The 22,094-nt window shown below is 39.4% G+C and overlaps 1 protein-coding gene and 1 non-coding gene across 4 annotated transcripts in view; both read right to left on the bottom strand.

Moving 5' to 3' along the window:
* Nucleotides 1–22,094, bottom strand: part of CHD8 (chromodomain helicase DNA binding protein 8) — a 77,453-nt gene that overhangs the window by 11,133 nt on the left and 44,226 nt on the right. For 2 of the 3 annotated variants that reach the window (XM_056133148.1, XM_056133150.1), the window contains exons 6-27: nt 21,760–21,942; nt 21,609–21,677; nt 20,948–21,003; nt 20,336–20,453; nt 17,767–17,850; nt 14,339–14,476; nt 12,893–13,014; nt 12,514–12,757; nt 9,852–10,028; nt 8,752–8,895; nt 7,933–8,188; nt 6,356–6,566; nt 5,909–6,104; nt 5,105–5,272; nt 4,760–4,939; nt 4,500–4,610; nt 3,985–4,181; nt 3,325–3,524; nt 3,064–3,244; nt 2,886–2,975; nt 2,339–2,442; nt 585–714 (exon numbers count right to left, since the gene is read on the bottom strand). In XM_056133148.1, the coding sequence (XP_055989123.1) occupies nt 585–714; nt 2,339–2,442; nt 2,886–2,975; nt 3,064–3,244; nt 3,325–3,524; nt 3,985–4,181; nt 4,500–4,610; nt 4,760–4,939; nt 5,105–5,272; nt 5,909–6,104; nt 6,356–6,566; nt 7,933–8,188; nt 8,752–8,895; nt 9,852–10,028; nt 12,514–12,757; nt 12,893–13,014; nt 14,339–14,476; nt 17,767–17,850; nt 20,336–20,453; nt 20,948–21,003; nt 21,609–21,677; nt 21,760–21,942 (3,359 nt within the window). The remainder of the gene's footprint in view (nt 1–584; nt 715–2,338; nt 2,443–2,885; nt 2,976–3,063; nt 3,245–3,324; nt 3,525–3,984; nt 4,182–4,499; nt 4,611–4,759; nt 4,940–5,104; nt 5,273–5,908; nt 6,105–6,355; nt 6,567–7,932; nt 8,189–8,751; nt 8,896–9,851; nt 10,029–12,513; nt 12,758–12,892; nt 13,015–14,338; nt 14,477–17,766; nt 17,851–20,335; nt 20,454–20,947; nt 21,004–21,608; nt 21,678–21,759; nt 21,943–22,094) is intronic. The other variant, XM_056133149.1, reaches the window with a different exon arrangement.
* On the bottom strand, nt 50–159 carry LOC130042218 (small nucleolar RNA U6-53/MBII-28). Its single transcript, XR_008795168.1, has one exon. It is a non-coding gene; the product is annotated as a small nucleolar RNA U6-53/MBII-28 (small nucleolar RNA).

The following is a 22,094-nucleotide window of genomic DNA, read 5'->3' as shown; positions in this document are numbered from 1 at the left end:
CAAACTAAGTTGTGATCAATATTCGAGAATCAAACCAACTATTTCACATGCCCCTCAGGTTTCCACATGAGAAGTTTTGTTAAACTCACTGGCACCCAAACCAGGGCAACATTGCCCTACCTGGTGACTCAGTATTAGCATGGCAACTCATCACTGAGGCATGTATCCAGGCAAAAGGAAAACCTCTCTCTGTCAGTCAACAATGATAAAACTCTCTGGTCCTTTTCCAAAATGTATGACTATTTTCGCTCAGGAGAAACTATTTCCTTCCACTATCACTATTCAGAAAAGCACTACAAAGCATTATAAATAAGACGTAATAGTATTTCAGATAAACCAATTAGAAATAACATTTCCCCCTGAATTATATAGTTTATCAATACTATGTAGACTTCAGAGAGTTTCCAGAGACATTTCTGATATTCCCACTCTTTGTTAAGTCAGTCATGACACTTGTAACAATAGCCATCATCAAGAATCCTAATGGATTCATCAAGGTTAGAGCATTACTTTCTCTTAGCTCAAGCACGTGGTAACCTTTCTAGAGTGGACTCCTGAGTTATAAAGTAAATACTAGTGCTTACCCTTCCACTATGTCAGAGAAATTATCCAACACACGATGTTCTGCTGCAATGGCTTTGTCATCTGGTCGTCCAGCCTTTTCCAGGAAGCATAAGGCTGGGTCTGCTCTCATAGTATTATATTTCTCATAGCCTAGAAGAAAAAGGGAGATCCACTGTGTCTTAATCTTTACTTGTATGTGACTTGAATATATAATTATAATATATAATATAATATGTTAATATATTAGAATATATTAACTACTTGGTTTGTAATGCAAGGGAGTTGAAATGCTAAACAGAATAGTTTTTGGGTTATATTATGATTTGAACATTCCTATAGCAATTTAGTCATGGTTTTATCATTAGTTATTGCTATTTAAGAAAAATTTAATCAGCACTTCTAGAGAATGGTGATAAATCTACAAAGCTATTTGGTTTTTGTGCCTCAGTCAGTCAGCTGGAAGGGTGGGGACAGGGGTTGAGATGATGGTGGTATGTCTTCCAACTATGATGAGGGGGCTCTCCCAGCAGTGCCCAGGCAACCATGCAGTGCTAAGGATTCAATCCAGGCTTCCTGCATGCAAAAGCTTGTGCTTGGGCAGCCTGTCTGACACTGTTATTATTCTTATAGATGCAGAAGCTTAAACAGTTAAATTATTTAGGTGCCATAATTTCAAAATACAGGCTAAGAACCTTGCATCTGTAAACAAATAGGCACTGTAAGTGCTGAACACTGAATATTTCAGGATGTATAGATTCTTCTAAACTCTGACTCATAAGAAAATGTGAGACTAAAATTTTGCTGTAGTTTCTCTTATCCTATTTAATTCATCAGAAGCATGAAGAATTAAATGCTTCTACTTTTATCTTACAGAAACAAGAGCCTTTTTAGCTTGTTTTTGTTTTCTTTTTGGTTGTGGTATGTTATACCCAGTGTGGAATGAAGGGAACTATGTTTTGTTGTTGGGGACTGGACCATGAGTTTCCACATGCATGTGCTCCACTCACTTAAGCCATATTCCTGGTCCAGTTGTTTTGTGTGTGCATGTGTTTAAAAAAAAAAAAGATACTTCAGGGGTTGTGAGAGCTTCACATGAATTATGCCTAAGTTCACTCTCCAGAATGGAAGAGGAGGAGGAAATGACACTAATAATTTAGAGTCACTGGAATGAAATTTAGTTTTCACTGGTTTTACTGCCTGGGATTTGTTCCTAGGCAAATGAAAATAAGGTAGTGTCTCTCTGTTTTCTTTTCCTATATATATATATATATATATATATATATATATATATATATACACACACACACACACATATACATATATATATTTATATTTATATATTTATATGTACATGTGTATATAGACATCCACATATATATATTAAAACAAATGAGAGGTGTATACAAGTAGAACACTTTCAGTAAGCTAAAAAAAGTCATACAGTTTATTGTGGTATCGTGGTATTGTTAATGAGAGAGGGAATATATTACCTCTCCTAATTTGTAGTACCTTCACATAAATGTCACATCATAGCGACTGTAACCATGATTAGAAAACAGGAAACTTTCTACTTTGGAATTTAAAAATCAATCTGGTCTGTCTTGGAAAGTACTAAGAAATAAGTCTTATGCTCTAGTGGTTCAGAACAATTCATCCATTCAAATATAAGTGACTGAAGATCATTAAGTGAGCTCAGCTAGTGGTCATGAGTTTTCATTAAATTTGTGAACATATATCTATACTAGAAAAGGAACTAATAATGTAAGATACCTACCATGCTTAAAGACTCCGATGAGCAGGGATTTGTCTGCCTCACTATCCCACCATGTGGTTGGAACCTCCAGTTGATCCACTACTGGGAACCATATGTCGATCTCACTAGAGGTATTAAGAATGCAGAGTGAGCACAGCAATGCAGGAAATGACAATAACCCTTGGAAAGATTATTACAGATATCTTTTACATAACAATTTAAACTCAAAACATTTACATATTTTTTCCCCTTCATTTTTGTTTTTGGGTCACACACACCTAGTGATGCTCATGGGTTACTCCTGGCTCTGTACTCAGGAAACACTACTAGTGGTGCTCAGGAAACCACAGGGATGTTGGGGATCAAACCCAGGTTGGCCATGTGCAAGCAAGCACCCTACCCACTGTTCTCTCTCCAGCCTCCAACTTGCCTATTTCTTTTCACTGACCTCAAATATATAATAAAAAGAACATGATTTTAATTATATTTCAAAGATAGTACAGGATGAAATAAATAAACCAGTCTCTCCAAGAATAAGGCAAGGTATAAAGAAAAGTGAAATTTTTACCTGGCTATGGCACCCCCTAAAACCTTCTCTGCTTGGTCTCCAATAACTTCCTGTCTCAAATAATACAACATCCGTACCCGCAATAGCACCCTAAAAAAGAGGAAGAGTTGGGTTAATAATAGTAACAGAAAGCCTGAAGCAGAAAAATGCTTTAGACTTTGCTAAATCCAATCCTTACTTGTTACACTGATGTTTCAAGTGCTTCTTATAACTCTCATCTTGGAAAAGAGTATCAGGGTTATATTTCCGGATCCAATCTGCCTTATGGATATCAAAAGTGCTTTGTGATTTTACCTTCTTCCCCTTGCGTCCCCGGGGCACAGGGATAGATAAACCTGGCAAAGGGGAGACATCGAAGACTTGGATTGATAAAAACCCTTGGACCTGAAAACAATAAGATGACCTATAAGAACAGGAAAACTAAAGAGCTGATAGTTACCTGAATGATTCTGTAATTCTTTTGTCTTGCCATTTTCAGCAGGGCTAATCAAGTCCCAAATGAAGCCTTTGATATTTTCATCCCCACGATAGTGTAGAAGACAGTACACAAGAATCGCCCGGCAGATTGTCTCCACATCTCGTTCAGTCATACGTCGCTTGAAACGTCCATGAGACAAGATATCTCGCCACCGTCCCCAACTAGAAAAACCAGAAAGGAATTCTATTTTTTTTTTCTTTAGGTTTTTGGGCCACACTTGGAGGTGCTCAGGGCTTACTACTGGCTCTGCACTCAGGGATCACTCCTTGCAGGGATTAAGGGATAATATGTGGATCACAATTGAGGATCACATTAGATTGGCTGCATACAATGTGAGTGTTTTTCCCAATGTGCTATCTCTCCCAGCCCCCCCCACATCCCCTGAATTCTAAAGCAACAGTATTCTATTCCCCCAAAATCATTTTCCCAAAGGTGTGAGACAAAAAAAAAGTGGAAAAAATATGGTAATAGCATAAATGCTCTTCAAGGCAAAAAAAAAAAATATTAAATTAAATTTTAAAAAATCACCCATTCTATAGTTATAGATTCAATCTGAAAGATCAACAGGGTATCAGTCAAGATGGACATGCACCCCCTGGGATGGCAAGGTTTGGTCCTTACCCATACACCAGAAGGTGCTTCTCTACCCTAAAGCAGTCAGTGCGCCCATACGTATGATGGCGATCATGTCGGCGTGAGCGTGGCCTCTCGTCGTCTTCACTTTCCAAATCAGAAAATTCCACCAAGTCATCATCTTTAAGTGTGCTAAAGTGGCGGGTCTGTTTCCGTACTCGAGGTGTGTCGATAACCAAGTTATTCTGGCAGAGAAGAGAAAATGTTTCTTCACAGGTAAGGAATTAAGAAAATTATGGCTGAAATAGCCTTAGATCTAACATCTGCGAATACTTGATGACTGAAGAAGCAAAATTGAATGTTAATTACAAATAGTTTTCTGCAACTTCCTATATAAAAAGTTTATTATACATGGAGGTTGGCATTGAAGAATCAGGGCAACCATAAAGACTTTTGTAATACTTCCTAAAAGAAATACAACTATCTAATGTCCAATACACAATTTACACATTCTGTAATTTGTCACTATATAACAGTGCTTCCAAAAAGAAGCGTACACTCACCTTGCTATTGAGTAAATCCATATCCAGGTCAGCCTTTTTGGCCCACTTCTGCCAAAAATTGGGGTCATCTAGAGAAATATCTGTCCGATTTTCAGAAGCAACAAAGCTTGCCTAGTGAGGAACAAAAGAATAAAGTTAACCATAGTAATTTTTAAAAAAGTCAATGTGTAACAAGCAACTACATTTAAAAATATATTGAAATTCTAAAGATTCCTGTCTCTACTTTTGCTTTCCCAGACAAAGGCAGAGAAAGAACCTACCTTGGCAAAGGTAGAACCCTTTCCTTCAGACTCAATGGTGATGGTTGTAGTTCGTCTTAGCAAGATCTGGTCAATGTCCTCTTCACAAAACTTGGAGCCCTCATCATCTTCCTCCATTATGGCTGCATATGCTCCTTTTCGTAAAAGATCTTCAATCTCCTTTTTGGAGAACTGTTGGATCTATGAAATCCAATGGAAATGAAAAAGACTACTAAGAGAATATTACCTAATCATCCAGTATTTGTTTATATTTTAAGAAATAATCATTGAGAATCAAACAATGCTATCCATATTTTAAAATCACTATGAATTCCTATGAACGTGTCAGTACACTAAGAGACTCACTCCAGTAATATTGCCATCCCGACCACTCATGGACTGCAGAACAGCCTTATCCAATCCCAACTTGAGGCTCGCTTTATCAAACATTTCTCTCTCATAGGAATTGCGAGTGATGAGACGGTACACCTTCACAGCTTTACTCTGCCCAATTCGGTGACACCGTGCCTGGGCCTATAAATCAAAAAGGAAAAAAAAAGTGAGAGAACAATACAAAATGTGGGTAGAGGAGGAGGATATATAAAGTATTAAATCACATCAATAAAGATGTTCTCAATTCAAAATCAAGTCAGTTCCCTGATGAAACTATTGCCCAATCATGTAGACCAGGAGTTGGCAAACTCCTGATCTACAAAACCAGTTTCTATAAACAGTTATACTGTATCATGCACCCAACTGCTCCTTACATATTTTCTATAATCCACTTTTGTAAAACAGAAAGAGGAGATTTGAGTTACAAACTGTCATGGGGACTGGAGAGATAGTACAGTGGGTAAGGTGCTTGTCTTGCATGAAGTCAACCTGGGTTCCATTCCCAGCAGTACATATGGTCACTGGAGCCTCCCTGCCCCAACCACCGTGAGATCACTGAATGCAGAGCCAAGAGAAAGTCCCGAGTACTACTACCCAAATCCTCCCCAGACAAAAAATAAATAAATAAAATTAAGGGGGGAGAGGGAAAGAACCCGTCATGGTTCATAAAAAAACATTTACTATCTATTTCTTGAACAATTCCAAAGTCTTTAAAAGTGCTCCCAATCTTGTTGAAAAACTACCAGTTTAGATATTTGGTTCCTTAAGACCTTTTACCTGCAGATCATTTTGTGGATTCCAGTCTGAGTCAAAGATGATGCAGGTATCAGCAGCTGTGAGATTAATACCAAGACCGCCAGCCCGGGTGCACAGTAAGAAGACAAAGCGATCGGAGTCAGGCTTGCTGAACCTGTCAATAGCAGCCTGCCGAAGGTTGCCTCTAACTCGCCCATCAATACGCTCATATAAGTACCTGTACAGAAGTTACAGGGGAAAAATTTTAATTTGTTAAGCAGAGGAAGAGAGCAAAGGAGCACATTAGGATCACTACTAGTACTGGCTTTACTTCTGTAATTCACACACAAACGTAACAAAGTTAAGCATGCAATCCTCAAATAATTCTCTTATCCAAGTCCTGGTCATTTTATCAAATCTAGACTCTCCTGTGCTTCACAGTTTTATGAGGATATAGTAAATAGAGGCATTGGATGAGACTTTTCTCACCTCCTCTGGATCAGATAATCCTCTAGGATATCTAGGCAGCGTACCATCTGGGAGAAGATCAGAACCTTATGGCCACCAGCTTTAAGTTTGGGAAGTAACTTGTCAATAAGAACTAATTTGCCAGCAGAACGAACCATGGCCTGCAGATGAAAGTCATGAGGTATAATATGGCAAGCTTCTCGAAATTCTGTTAGGATTTTTTCTTCTGCACCTGCCAAAAGAGAAGCAAAATTTGATGGGGAGGTACAAAGAAAAATACATAAGGCCTTGGTTTATTTAATTGAGACTAAAAAAAAAAGCAAAAAAAAAAAGGTAATTTAAGTTGGGGGCTGGAGACATAACTCAATGGGCAGAAGGCTTCGGTTTAATCCCTGTCACCACCTATTGCACATAATATCTGGAGAATTGCCAGAGTGATCTCCTGGTATTGAGTGCAGAATACAGCCCCTGAAGATCACTGGGAGAAGTCAAAAAAATAATGCGACCACTGGAAGAAGCCAAAATAATAAAGTAATCTGAGTTGAGAACAATATGCCAACATTTCTTACAAAAGCTCAGCATATTCTTTCCATATGTATTTATACCAATTTACCAAGGAAGTGAGACTTAAGAGTATAACTGGGTTATTTAAAAATAAATAAATAAAAAGTAAATATGTGAACAAGAAACTAGAACAGAGCATGCAAACCACTATCACCATGCTACAGGCATTCAAAAGAGAACCAGTGAGCTGGAGCGATAGTACAGTGGGTAGGTTATTTGCTTTGCATGTGGCTGACCTGGGTTTAATCCCCAGCACCCTGTATGGTCTGAGTAAGCCAGGAGTGATCCTTGGGCACAGAGCCATAAGCCAGTCCAGAGCACAGTGAGTGTGGTCCAAAAACAAAAACAAACAAAAGCTCTGGGGCCAGAGGGAGAATAGTATAGCGGGCAGGGCGCTTGCCTTGCATGCGGCCATCCCAGGTTCGATCCTTGGCATCCTATATGGTCCCCCGTGCACGGCCAGGAGTGATTCCTGAGTGCAGAGCCAGGAGAAACCCCTGAGCATCACTGGATGTGGCCCAAAAACAAAAACAAAAAACCACAAACAAAAGAGAACCAGTAAAATGAAGTATCTGCGATCACACTTATGAAGAGAACAGAAAGACCAGAAATCTTATTTTTGATATCTAAATATAAAATCCTATTGAATTTTGGAGAGCATGCAGGAAAAATGAGGAGAAACAACCAGGGAAAGACCTTTCATAAGAATCATTTTAAGAACTGGAGACCCAGGAGAGCGAGTGGGGTATTTATCTTGCATGCCATGCCCAAATTTGACCCCCCACATCTGGTCCTCTAACTCCTATCAGGAGTGATCCCTGAGAGCACAGTCAGGAGTGAATCCTGAGCACAGTGCAAGGAGTAAGCCCTGACCACTACTACATGTGGCACAAAAAACAAGAATCATTTCAAAAGAATTCCTCTATACTCCCACAGTTGGTGGACAGGCCAGTGCATCTGTTACTGAGGAACATGATTTAGAACAGAAGCACAAGTTAAATAGGTACTGAGGTATTTTCCAGGAATCCTCTCACCATTGATGAGATAGGGGTGGTTACAGCATTTGCGCAATTCCATCATTGTGTTGAGTAAGTTGGGCATGTTAGTATGGCCCGCTCCTTTGGAAAGGAAGGAGAAATTCTTCTCCAAAATAGCCCGATAATATTTCTTTTGGATGTTGGTCAGTTCTACTTCAATAATAGTTTCCTGTTTGGGTGCCAAATTCTTTTCAACATCCTCTTTGAGTCTTCTCAGCATCATTGGCTTGAGAATGGCCTGTAGCTTTTGAACCTGTGTACAATACAGAGAAACACGAAATCAGTAACAAAGAGACATTCTTCAGACAATCATGTGCAAAAATGCAATGAGAACTTTCTAGTATCTGAGAAATTCAGATTTTAGAGAGTGCTAAAGGTAGGTACAACATTATAGAGCCCTTAAGGGCTCGAGGAGATGGCTCAAGTGGCAAAGCATAGTCCAAACATATGAAATGCCAATTTCTATGTGTTGCATCATATCCTGTCTTTCGATCACTACTGGATGTGGCTCAGGTGACCCCTGAGCACTTCTGGAGATGGCACCTATGCTATATTTCTTAAAAAGCCCTAGGGACCAGAGTGATTGTTCAGCAGGTAGTTGACTGCCTTGTACACTGCCGACTTGGGTTCGATCCCCAGCACCCCATATGGTCCCCTATGCTCATCAGGAGTGATCTCTAAGCACAGAGCCAGGAGAAAGCCCCGAGCCAGTCAGTGTTGCCCAAAACCAAAAATGCCTACATGGCCACGGCAATAGATGTCAGCCTAGTTATCTTTTCCATCCTAGCTTAACAACTAATAACATGCACTACCAACCTGCTCCTCTGTTTTGAGATCCCCAAAGTCCTTGAGGAACTCTGATTCTGAGGGAAACTGAGAAGGTTCCAAGAAATGAAGCAAGCTAAACAGTTCTTCTACAGTATTTTGCAATGGTGTTCCCGTGAGTAGCACTTTGTGTTCCTAGAAGTGAGAGAAAAACCGAAATTCTAAAAACTCAAAATTCAAAGAATTTCTAGAATCTTCTATCAAGTATATAACTTTAGTTTCAATTTCTTGATCAAATGGATTACTGTCTAACATGAAACATACAAGAAAGCCCAGCCATTATTTAATATAAGAAATTAACTTAAATATTTATACAATAATCAAACCGAACACAGAATTTTTTCCCCAACTGCATATGTTTACATATACTCAATTGCTCAAGGATATTTTAATATGTAACTCTCTAATAATGCAACTATCCTGGATTATTTTTGCTATAATTCTTTGTAGTTCTTCCTATCAAGCCAAGGCTCCTGCTGTAAATCTGATCTTGACCAACTATGCCTTGGTGATAGAAGTAGTAGAAGTGATGATACTATACGTTTCATTGTCTCAAAGACCTTGTTGCTTTTCTACTTCTCCCTTCTGAGAATACTGCCCTGGTTTCACAGTGTAATAAAAAGCCTAGTATGGCCTTCTGGAAGATAACTGGCCATATGGAAGAGGACATAAAGTGACCCAGCAGACTGCTGACACTCATGACAGCCCCATTAATGGTATCAGCAGCATTACCAAAAGAAGAGCCTATACGAGATGGGATCATCGAGTGCCGACTAGAATCTGAAAAGGGTAACTTCTTATTTTAAAAGTCAATAAACTTTGGAGCATTTTGTTATGCAGCAATAGGTAACTAATAATGTGTTTCAACATAGCACTAGAAAGAGAACCATTAATCTAAACTGCTTCTAATTATAAACTCATAAAACATACAAACGACTTCTATAGGTTATCATTCCCATAGTTTATGAAACACCCCATACCAAGATCCTGCTACTTTTCTTCTCTGCTATTAGGGTTGCTTTAATTCCACAAGGAATTAGGGATATTTTAAATTCCAGGTATTTTTGCCCAAGTCAGTGTGAGGAACTCACTAGGTCCATGTGCTTGAGACTATCAAGTAGCTTGCAATTACGATTCTTCAGTCGATGGGCCTCATCAATGATGACACACCGCCATTCAATCTCACGAAGCTCGGGGCAGTCAGACAGAATCATCTCAAAGGTGGTAATCAGGGCATCAAACTTGTATGCACCTGGGATGAGGCGCCCCTAAGCATGAAGGGAGCAAAGTCAGAAAAGCTTAAAGTATACCTAAGGAGTTCTTCTTAATTATATAATCTTTTTTTTACATTCAGGCAAGCTAATAGGAACTATCAACTGTACCATCACCCACCCCTACTGTTTTTTATTTCCTGACACAGTGTCTCTTCAACATATTCAGAAAATGACAGACCTCACTATATGAAGCTCTACCTTTGTATGCCGACTTCATGTACCTCAACCCTAGAACTTTTGTTGGAAAGTCAAAATCCACTGAAATCCACAAATATTGGATGCTGAAAAATGCAGGACAAAACTAAATGTAGGGGCTGCAGTGATAGCACAGTGGGTAGGGCGTTTGCCTTGCATGTGGCCTGACCAGGTTGGATTCCCAGAATCCCATATGGTCCCCCGAGCACAGCCAGGAGTTAATTCCTGAGTGCATGAGCCAGGAGTAAACCCCTGTGCATCGCTGGGTGTGACACAAAAAGCAAAAAAAAAAAAAAAAAAACCAAACAAACAAACAAAAAAACCCCAAAACTAAATGTAAAACTAGCTAGTATGTGATAATAATGGTTACTATTTAAAGCAGAATTTTAAAAAAATGACAAAATTTAGAGCAATGAACGTGACTTGAATAAATTTACTTTGCTAGAAATAAAAAGCACAAGGCCAGAGAAATGGTATAACAGGTGCTTGTCTTGCACACTGCCATTTTGGGTTCAATCTCTGGTACCACATATAGTCCCTTGATCCCTACTAGGAGTGATTCCTGAGCACAGAGCCAGGAGCACACACAGCGGGTAGGGTGTTTGCCTTGCACATGGCCGACCTGGGTTCGATTCCTCCATCCCTTCTTGGTGAGCCTGGCAAGCTACCGAGAATATCTAGTCCACACAGCAAAGCCTGGCAAGCTACCCGTGACGTATTCGATATGCCAAAAACAGTAACAACAAGTCTCACAATGGAGATGTTACTGGTGCCCGCTCAAGCAAATCAATGAACAACAGGAGGACAGTGCTGCGGTGCTACTACAGCAGGATATGTACATCCAATCCCCTCAAAAACAAACAAACAAACAAACAAAAGCACAGAGAACTAATGGTAGAAAACAGAACTATAAAATTTGATTTTTCCTTGGGGGAATGAAGGGTAGGTGGTGTGGTGGTGGTGGTTTGGGGCCATATCCTGTGATGGTTCAGGGTAGACTACTGACTGCGCACAGGGGACCTCATGAGATGCTGGGAATCAAATGAGGGCAGGCTGCATGCAAGGTAAGTAAAAGGTGATGTTAAAAAAGGATAAATAATTCAACTTCTTTTTTCTCTTTTGGGGGCCAAACTTGGTCAAAAAAAAAAAAAGGAAATGATTTATGTTCACTATCATGTGGATCAAAGAACTCAAGTAAATAAATTTTATTGTGGAGAGTACTTTATTAAAACTAATAAATGTTGATAAAATTCTATTTAAAGTATATGTACTGAGAGTCCAACACTGGGACTTAAGATGCCTGCCTGCAAGCATATAGTCACAAGTTCTTACACGTGCTATGTGCAATCCTGGCAGCTCTACTGTCTGTCATCCCTGGTGCTGCAAGTGACGTCCGGCTGAATTGAAGCCAGATGCACGTGAGCACTACAAACGAGGGATGACACATATCAGAGAGTATGCAAGCCATACCTTTTATGTCTCAAGAATGCCCTTTGCAGGAATTACAGGTTCAAGCTCCACAACTAAAGGATTGCAAACCTTCTGCACACCAAGACCAAGTGTGTGAGAACTGCAACTGGCTGTGTGAGCCCTGGTCAGCACTACAGCAAAAAAATGGGTGAGCAAGAAAGCCGGGTGTGTATGCATTCCCCATCATCATACCAACACCACCATCATCAACAGTGCAGGGAAGAGGAAAGGGGGAAAGTAAACATATAATGTATGTATTTATTTAAAAAGTCAGAATTTCCATTGAATCATAATGTCCACTAAGTCAAAGTCGACAAATTAAAAAAAAAAATCCTCTATAGTCTACATAAAAATATCTTGGGGCCAGAGTGATAGTACAGAGAGTAGGGCATTTTCCTTGCATGTGGTGGACCTGAGTTTGATCCCTAGCACCCCATCTTGTCCCCCAAACACTGCCAGGAGTAATTCCTGAGTGCAGAGTCAGGAGTAAGCCCTGAGAAACACCCGGTATCGACCTTCCAAAAGAATAAAACAATAAACACCCCAAAAATGTCTTAATAGACCAGAGAAGTAACTAAAAAGGCTGAAGCACATGCACTGCAAGAGACCCAATTTCAATCCATGGTACCAAGTGTTGCCCCAAGCACTTCCAGGAGTATCCCCCAAGTACAGAGCTGGAATAGCCCCTGAGGACCACCCAGCATGACCCCAAACAAAACAAAAATATTCCTTAAATCACAGAGACCCCCAAAAAAGCCTCTAAAACACCATGGATCTACTCTAACCTATTACATATCCATGACATACAACTCACCCGTGAATCTTTGCAATACATTTCGTATTGCTGAATCATCTGCCGGCTAGCCAGACTTCCATGGTAGACAATAGTATTCATTTCAGTCCATGTATTAAATTCTCGTTCCCAGTTAGTAATTGTGGACAGTGGGGCAATTACCAAGAAGGGGCCATGGATACCCACATTATATACCTCCTGTAAAAAGGCAATGGACTGAATGGTTTTGCCCAGTCCCATCTCATCAGCCAGGATGCAGTTCTGCCTGCAGATTTATCAGTGAAAAAGAAAAGCATGTCAAAGATAATATTTTTTAAAAAGTATATAAAAAGAAACTGTCAACAGTAAACTAAATAATCCCAGAACAAATGTACATTTTATAAATTTGTTTTCTCCTTACCTATTATACCAGTTAAAAAGCAGCCAATTGACCCCTTCCAACTGATATTCCCGTAACTGGTTTCTGTTTTTATACTCATGTGATAGTTCCAGCTTCTTCCAAGCACTTGCCTGTGGACGAGTCTTGAAAAAGAAAAAGAAAGGTACTTTAATAAATGGGGTAGAGCCACTAACAAAATTGGACAAATTTACTAAGCATCTATAACAGAAATCAATTCTAAAACATTATTCTTGGATTAAATCATCTCAAACAGATTCAAATTCATGAGTTCTCAATGACATGGGGTGGTGGGAGGAAAAAAAAAGTCCCCTGGTCCCTTTTGTAGAATGCTAGAATGCCAGAGAACTACTTTAATATTTTGATAAATGAGAAATAAATTAAAAAGAACAAAGAATTTATCCTCCTTTCTTATAACATCTGTACCTCTGAGTGAATAAGCAAAACAGACTTCTTATAAGAGTCCAGCTAATAAATAATAGAATTAAAATATAATTTAAAAATCCTTTAAGAATATTTGAGCGTTTGACCTAAAATGCTAATAAAACAGCACAAAAGGAACCTAACAGAACAGGCACTGAGTAGATTCGGGGTGAGGATGGTCACTAAGCGCTCAGTCATAAGCCTCACAGGTATGAAGCACTGACTGAGATCCCAGGGAGGGAGGGAGGAATATTCCATTACCAGCCCCTTACCACCCCAACCTGATCTAGCCTCAATGGTGGAACATTCAACAATAACAGAAGTTTCATACCTACCACTAGATATGTGTGACATGTGACTGTTACCCATGTGAAATACAGCTACTGTATATTGTACAGCACAGGCCTACAGTGGTCTAAATGGGTGGTACTACTTTACAACCATTTAGATGTAACATAAAGGACAGAAAACGTATCAAAACGTAACAAAGGAAATTCAAATAGAAAACTTCAGACAATGAAAACCCAAGAACAAATCACCTGTTTTCTTTAAAAGAAAACTGCAAAGAAGGAGGAGATCATAGGGTAGGCTATAATGAAGAGAAACAAAATAGTAGCAATACATATATATATACACACTTAGTTGAAACTGAATTCAAACAACAAAAATTTAATGGAAAACATGTACAACAGTCGACTAATGTTTGAGATGGTTACAATTTTTTCTGAATAATGTTTATTTATCTTTTAGACAAACACTGGAATATTCACAGATGAAAAAGTTGCTGGAAGTTGCTGTAAAATAACCTGGAAAAAGAAAATGAATGGAAAATGAAACTGATGAAAGGATCTGCAATATGTTAACTGTTTAAGTTGAGTGAGGGTAAATTAATGCTGTTTCTTCAATTTGTGTATGTCTAAAAATAAAATAAAAGCTAATACAACAGCAAACTTCTTTAGAGAAAAAAATGAAAATAAATCACTGCCTGTAATACGGTCTTTATAATCTATATACAAATGTACTTACTACTCTTTTGAGTTCTGGATGCCTAGACTGGATCCTTTTAAATTCTCGAATTTTCCCCTCATCAACATCCTCTTTCAGTTCCCATGTACTATCTTCATATGGCAGGGAACACCATTTCACCAGGTAGTAAATAACAGGCTAGAAAGAAGAAACCAGAGAATTAATAAACTAATTCTCTGTGGACATTAAAGAAAAAAATGATTGTCCACAGGATCAGATCATGGAGTATCAATACCTCAAAGGTACTCAAAAGGAAAGGCTAAACCCAAACACACACACACACACACAAAGAAAGGCTAAACGCATAATAATTTCATGATCACCTTTTGATTCAGTTTTATTATTTTTCTTGGGGAGGGGGTCATTTGGGCCACACCCAGTGATGCTCAGGGGGTCTACACTAGATCTACACAAATCCATATGGGAAGTCAGGGATCAAACCCTGGACAATGACATGCAATGCAAGTGCCCTACCCTCTCTAGCCCTGAACCTGCTACTTTGGGACACACCTGGTGCTTGGAGCCAATTCCCAGAACAGAAACTGGGCTTCCCACATGCAAAGCATGCACTCTAGCCTGTTGAGCTATCTTTGTGGCCACTCAGACAAAACTAAGTAAAGCCAGTCATTCAGCCCACACACTTCGAGCATCAAAACTTAAATTATCAAGGGACTTTAGCATTTAACATGACTTATTTCCACTAATACATAATGTGGGGGAAAAAAAAGCCCAAATCAAACACATCTTAGAGAGGGGGTAAGGATATAAAATATTATTATTCATCATGGGCAGTATAACTTACAGTACCAGGGCACTAAGTCATTTTCATCTGTCTTATCAGTCACAGCAGCACATTTGATTTATATCATCCATTTTTATTACATAATTTCATATATATACATGGTACAAGTTAGTTCAAAGAAAGTAAAATAGAGGTTACTAGGGCTGAAGAAGGAAGGGAGTGGGAGACGTTCTGCTTAATTCATCGTTTCTTTAATTTATAGTTGTTTCAATACCCCCCCCACTAGTGTGTGATTAATTTACTCTTAAAATTTCATAGTTTGAGAGGATAGTTGATGAAATTTCTATAGTCTATCTTGGAGAGTTACCCACGCAGCAACACATTTTAAAGGAGCCTAACCAAAGCCAATTACTTTTAAATAGGTAAATGTGTTTATAAAGAGCAAAGAATTTGTGGAGGCTGGAAAGGCTAAGATCGTATAAATGAGGAGCTGCTGTTCTGCTTATTTTATGCAGTGCCAAAGACGGAACCCAGGGCTCCAAGCATGAAAAATACACATTCCAACATTCCGACCCTTTAAGCCATTTCCCAGGCTCTGACTGTAAATTCTCTCTCTCTCTCTCTCTCTCTCTCTCTCTGTATGTGTGTGTGTGTGTGTGTGTGTTTGACAAACCCAGTGGTGTTCAGGACTTACTCCTGGACCATATGGGAAGCCTGGGATTAAAGCCAGGTCAGATTTATGCAAGTGTAAGGCGTTTGCCTTGTAGGCAGCCAGCTCCGCCGAGCCAGGTTTGATTCCTCCGCCTCTCTCGGAGAGCCCAGCAAGCTACCAAGAGTATCTCGCCCGCACGGCAGAGCCTGGCAATCAATATGCCAAACACACTGAATTTTAATAATAATTAATCTGTTCTGATTAATACCTGATCCTTTTCCCAATTACAACCCACAAATACTAACACCTCACTAATTAAAAAAGCAGAATATACGTCATCTGGGACATGTTTACTGAAAGACTCCGAATTTTTTTTAAAAATTTTATTAAATCACCATGAGATAGTTACAAGCTTTCATGTTTGGGTTACAATCACACAATGATCAAACACCCATCCCTCTACCAGTGCACATTCCCCACCAATATCCCCGGTATACCCCCCCTTTCCCACCTTCCTCCTCCTCCATGGCAGACAATATTCCCCATACTCTCTCTCTACTTTTAGGCATTATGGTTTGCAATGGGCTGGAGTGATAGCACAGCAGTAGGGCATTTGCCTTGCATGCAGCTGGCCCGGCTGAGCCGGGTTCGATTCCTCCGCCCCTCTTGGAGAGCCTGGCAAGCTACCGAGAGTATCTTGCCCACATGGCAAAGCCTGGCAAGCTACCCGTGACGTATTCAATATGCCAAACACAGCAACAAGTCTCACGATAGAGACGTTACTGGTTCATTCGAGCAAATCCATGAACAATGGGAGGACAGTGCCACAGTGCTATGGTTTGCAATACAGACACTGAAAGGTTATCATGTTTGGTCCTTTATCTACTTTCTGCACACATCTCCCATCCCGACCTGTTCCTCAAGCCATCATTTTTTCAGTGATCCCTTCTCTATTCCAGCTGCCTTCTCCCCTTTGCTCATGAGGCAGGCTTCCAGCTATGGAGCAATCTACCTGTCCCATGTATCTACTATCCTTAGATGTCAGCCTCATATTATGTTGTTTTATACTCCACAAATGAGTGCAGTCCTCCTATGAAAAGACAACTAATTTCACAAAGCCTTGGCTAGCTCAAGATCTGAAGAGCTAAATGATCCTGAAAATAGAATGAACTTTGGAATTTCACAGAGTGAGGAACTTTGATGTGCAGATATTGTAAGGATGATGTATGGGGATAAGTCACTTAATCTTTTATGCATTGCCTGATCACAGTATCATAAGGTTATACTGTTCTCTACTGTTCACTCTAAGCAAGAACTGTTAGAAGTTTTTCTTTTATGTTTTTTGGCCCAAAATCTCCCCTAAGGTACAAATCTAAGAGCTTAGAGATGTTCTACCATGTCGTGTATCACCAACAGAATACACTATACCTGTCCCCCACCCAAACAAGACAAAATGAAAGAAAAGTCAAGGCACTCTCCACTATAACCCGCCCCCCTCCTCCCGACCACCCTTTGAGACACACACACACACACACACGAACTCAATGGGGATGTAGTTTGGGAGCGAAAACTTGACTGTGTGAGACCCTGAGTTCAATTCTTGGCATCAGCAAAAAACAAAATAAAACAAAACAAAATGAATTTATGAGACCCACGCTACACCCACTGAATTTTTAATCTATGATGTAGGAGGAATCCACAATCTGTTTAAAATTACAGACTAAATGCATTACTTCTTTACCTGGTAAGAAAGCAAATACATTTGGCTCCTGGTTAAGTTCAGGAAATAATTCTCAACAACGTGAAAAAAGCTAAGTTCAAGTATATTTTTATGTTTAAACATTTTGAAATCTAAAATTTGTAAAATAGTCCTTTCCCCACTCCCCATCTTTCAACCTCACCATATGAGGTTTTCCATATGAAATCTGAGAAGAATGGCACTAAGGTGAGTAACTTTTCAGGACTTGAAACTTAAAGTACACCAGCAGAAGTTTTTAAGAGGACTTTCCCATTCCAGGCTATATCCCAACTCACCTCTCCATTGTCCTTGTCAATACTGTGAGATTCATCCAATATTCTGTCCACCTCTACATAGTCTGGATTGAAGGGTTCTTCATCCTATGTGATTTATGAAACCAAACAATAAGACCAAGATCCACTTCTCTAGTCCACATTTAGCTGATGACCTTACTCCAGAATTAACAGAAGTCATTAAGTGGGGCTTAACACTGTCATAATATCAGATCCTATAAACATACCTATGTCTGCACACTTACTTCTTGCCTGCTACCAGAAGAAGCATCTGTCCTCCCTATCAGAGACCATTTCCTCTTTATTTGCTGTGAATTCTATCCTTTCTTACATTCTTAGAAATTCCTCTCTACTAGGTTATTTTCATAAGCATTCAAACACGTTCTACTATTTAACATCTTTTTCATTCCCTTCACTCTAAGATTGCCCTACAACTACTTTTCTATTCTGCTTTATACTCAAACTTCCCCAAGAGTGCTAAAGAGTTTGGCCATGTCATTTGTCTATCCAGTCCACAATTTTATCAAACAAATAAGCTACTCTTGTCAATGTGCTCTCCAAATTGCCAAATCTGATGAAAAACTTTTGCATTCACATAATTTTTACGACTAAAGTATCCAACAATTCATTATTCTCACCTTAAAGCACTAATGCCTTGGTTTTTCTGAAACAAACTACTCTCAATATCTTCTCTATGCTCTATCCCTTTTTAAATTTCTTTTGGGTTTTAGTTTTGAGGCCATACACAGCTGTGCTTAGGGCTTATTCCTGGTTGTGCTCCAGAAAGTGCTCGGAAACCATATACAGTATCAGGAATTAAACTGGGGTTTTCCATATGCAAGGCAAATAAATGCTTTAACGCTTACGCTCTCTGGTCCCTTGGTTTTGCTCTTCGTTTTGACCAATTCTCAATCTAAACATTCACAATCTAAACTACAATCCTAATTTCCTCCAAAGAATTTGCTTCTAAAATTTTTAATGATTTTAATGATCTTGCCTCAAGCTACCTGCTCAGACAAGAAACCTGGTATCTACGTAAGCAATTACACCAAGCTTTGTTTAAAATAAGTCCAGATCTACTCCTCTATTTACCAAAACCACTTAGTTCAAACAAAAATAATTCTCATCCAGAAAACCTCAACTGCCTCCTTACTATTCATTCTTCTTCCATGCTTACCTTTCTTTAAAGTCCAGGTCTTTTTTTTTTTTTTTGAGTGTGAATGTATGTTCACAGTGAGAGTGTTAGTGAGTGTGTTTATGAATGGGCATGCATTCAGAAGTGAGCATTTTATTTATTTAGGCCATATCTGGTGGTGCTCAGGGTTTACTCCTGGTTCTGTGCTCAGGGAATGCCAGGCATGGAGGGGATCGAACCCGTGTTGGATGAGTAGAAGGCACGCACCTTAACCCCTGTTCTGTCTCTCTGGTCCCAAAGTCTCAGTCTTTTAAAAAGGTGGGAACAAGATTATGTCTTTGACCCACTCTATATTTGGTCAATTTTCCCTTCTTTTTCCTTTGTTGCTATTGTAATGGGCTGGAGTGGTTGGGCATTTGCCTTACACCCAGCTGGCCCGGTCGAGCCGGGTTCGATTCCTCCACCCCTCTCTGAGAGTCTGGCAAGCTACCTAGAGTATCTCGCCCATGCGGGAAAGCCTGGCAAGCTACCCGTGACGTATTCAATATGCCAAAAACAGTAACAACAAGTCTCACAATTTGTTGTGAGATGTTACTGGTGCCCACTCGAGCAAATTGATGAACAACGGGAGGACAGTGCTACAGTGCTATAGTGCTATTGTAATGACTCGAGGCCCTCTAGACCCTTGGTTTGATCTGTGGTTTCCTTTGTGTTAAGAGCACTGTAGCACTGTCCTTCCAACGTTCATCGATTTGCTTGAGCGGGACCAATAACGGCTCCATTGTGAGACTTGTTGTTATTGTGTTAGAAAAAGCAAAATTTAAAAATTGCTTAAAAGATCCAGAAAGACTTGCCTAAATCTCTACGTCAACTACACTTATACTACTCATTAGTCATAGCATAGATTTAAATCCAGTTTATTTGCCATAGCAATACTTAGTAATATACAGCAATACTTAATATCATATAATTGATAGAATAAACGAATAATAGGTTTGGTTAAATGGCCTACCTTTACTGACTTAGCTGCTTCAGGGTTGCTTGGGATCAACTAGAGACAGTTGCAAGCAAGACAAGCTCCCTACCACTGTACTATCTCTCCATAACTGCTTATGTTTACAGGTGCCATCAACAACTAAAGGCTGGTATCGGAGGAAAATACCTCACGTATATCCGAGGTTGGTTTATCACCAGTTTTGAAAATTTATGAATACTGAGAAAGTAATATAAAATACCCTCTAAAGTATATAAAGTTCCTACAGACAAGGGAAGATAAAGCACTAAAAGTTCAAGCACCAAAAATAAAAACATATCCACGCATATAAAAGGAAACATGTCTTTTGAAGATTCAGTCAGGGATGATTATCAGGGATGTTTATCACAGTAATTTATGCTTCCATGAAAGAACTGATAGGCAATAAGTTACTAATTAATTACCTCATGGAAGAAGTGTCTCATCTGAGCCATTTTGGTTTTGAAGCGTTTTAGTTTTTGATGGATCCTTTTATCCTTCTCCAGTTGGGAAATGGTAGCCCATTCACAGTGTAAGTAGGAGCTAAAGAGGACAGAAATATCCAGTTATTATAGACTAGTGTTTAAAATTTGGGGCTTAGTCAGCAGCAGACAAAATGACCACATGCTAACACAGGGAAGGAGTCTTTTAATTCAATGTTTCTTAAAACTGAATCTGCTCACAAACCACCTAGTTTACTGTGGGCTTTAAAATTCACATTCCTAATAAACACTCAAGACATGCTCATTCTGCTAATTCTCTTAACACATTTTCTGTAGTGTTAAAGCACAGAGGTAAGTGCTTTGTCTTAAAGTACAGAGGATCTCAAGAAATTTTATTCTGAAGCACCCATATCCCACCTTAATATAGGATAGTCTATTATGTGGACTAAACTCCTCTTTGGATAGCTATTCTCCTCCATGAAATAAATTTAGGTTAGGAGACATTAAAAAAAAAGACACATCTCCACCAAGGAATACAAGAGCACTATTTACAACTCTGTGAAATTTGGGGTGAAAAACATATACATTACATACTAGTTCTTGTACTTGACAAAGAATTCTTCTGCTTCAGTATATTGTCCAGAAGGAAGCTAAAGAAAAAAAATTGTTACACTTTATTTGTCAGAAAAACAAATTCTCATTTTAACTATATATATAGTAGAGCTTCATACCACTGGTCCCAGAATGTATTGATGACTAAGGACATAACCTGGCATTTCAATATTCGAGACTTCATAGCTGGAGAAAATAAGTGTTTTATATCCACCCCACCTCTCAGCCCCTAACCTTCATACATTTTTAACAGATGAGCATGAGATAGTTTATATTCCATTTAACTTTTACTATGCCTCTATAAAACCATATTCTAGCAATCTACTTTTAATTTTGGGAGAGAGAGAGCATACCACTCAGTGCTTGGAATCATTCCAGGCAGGGTGCGGGGGACTATGCAGTGTCAAGAACTAAACCTGGGGCTTCTGCATACAAAATGTGTTCCAGCCCTTTAAGCCATCTTCGTGGCCGATATTCAATCTTTTTTTCCCCTTTATGCTAGGGATTGAACATGCAAGGCCAAGTATTCGACCACTGAATGATATCCCAAGTCCTAGCAATCTATTATCATGTTCAAAGGTGCTCATCAAATAGAACACTTCAAAGTAGCATTATGGGATGACTTTAAAGACAAAGGCCTCACCTCCTTCTTTACAATCCGCATAGAAAGCACTTTATCTACAATGGCTGCATCTTCTTCACTGGGATTCTCCTGCAGCAGAAGATAAAAGTCAATCAGTAGAGATTTGAGGCAGTGGTGCAAACCTTTCTAATTGCTTAAGTTCTCAGCTTACCACAAAGAACTGCATGGAAGGCAAAGTCTCGCCGTCTGGTTCCTGCACTGGCTCAGGGAGGATAGGCTCAGTTTTTATTGGACCAGTTACATCCACTTCTTCTTCTTCTTCATCATCTGTGATCTTTATGTCCAGATCCTCTGTATATTTTTTTCGCTTAACTTGACGATTTGAGCGCCTCTTCTGTAAAGGCAAAATGATTAGAAACAAAAACAAAAGACCCTGCTATTGGGGCTGGAGAGATAGCACAGCAGGTAGGGTGTTTGCCTTGCACGCAGCCAACCCAGGTTCGATTCCCAGCATCCCATATGGTCCCCTGAGCACCGCCAGGAGGA

This window comes from Sorex fumeus, unplaced genomic scaffold, assembly GCF_029834395.1.
Source record: "Sorex fumeus unplaced genomic scaffold, SorFum_2.1 ptg000098l, whole genome shotgun sequence".
NCBI classification, from domain to species: domain Eukaryota; kingdom Metazoa; phylum Chordata; class Mammalia; order Eulipotyphla; family Soricidae; genus Sorex; species Sorex fumeus.
The sequence above is the reverse complement of the archived record's forward strand: the minus strand, read 5'-3'. Positions and strand labels throughout refer to the sequence as shown.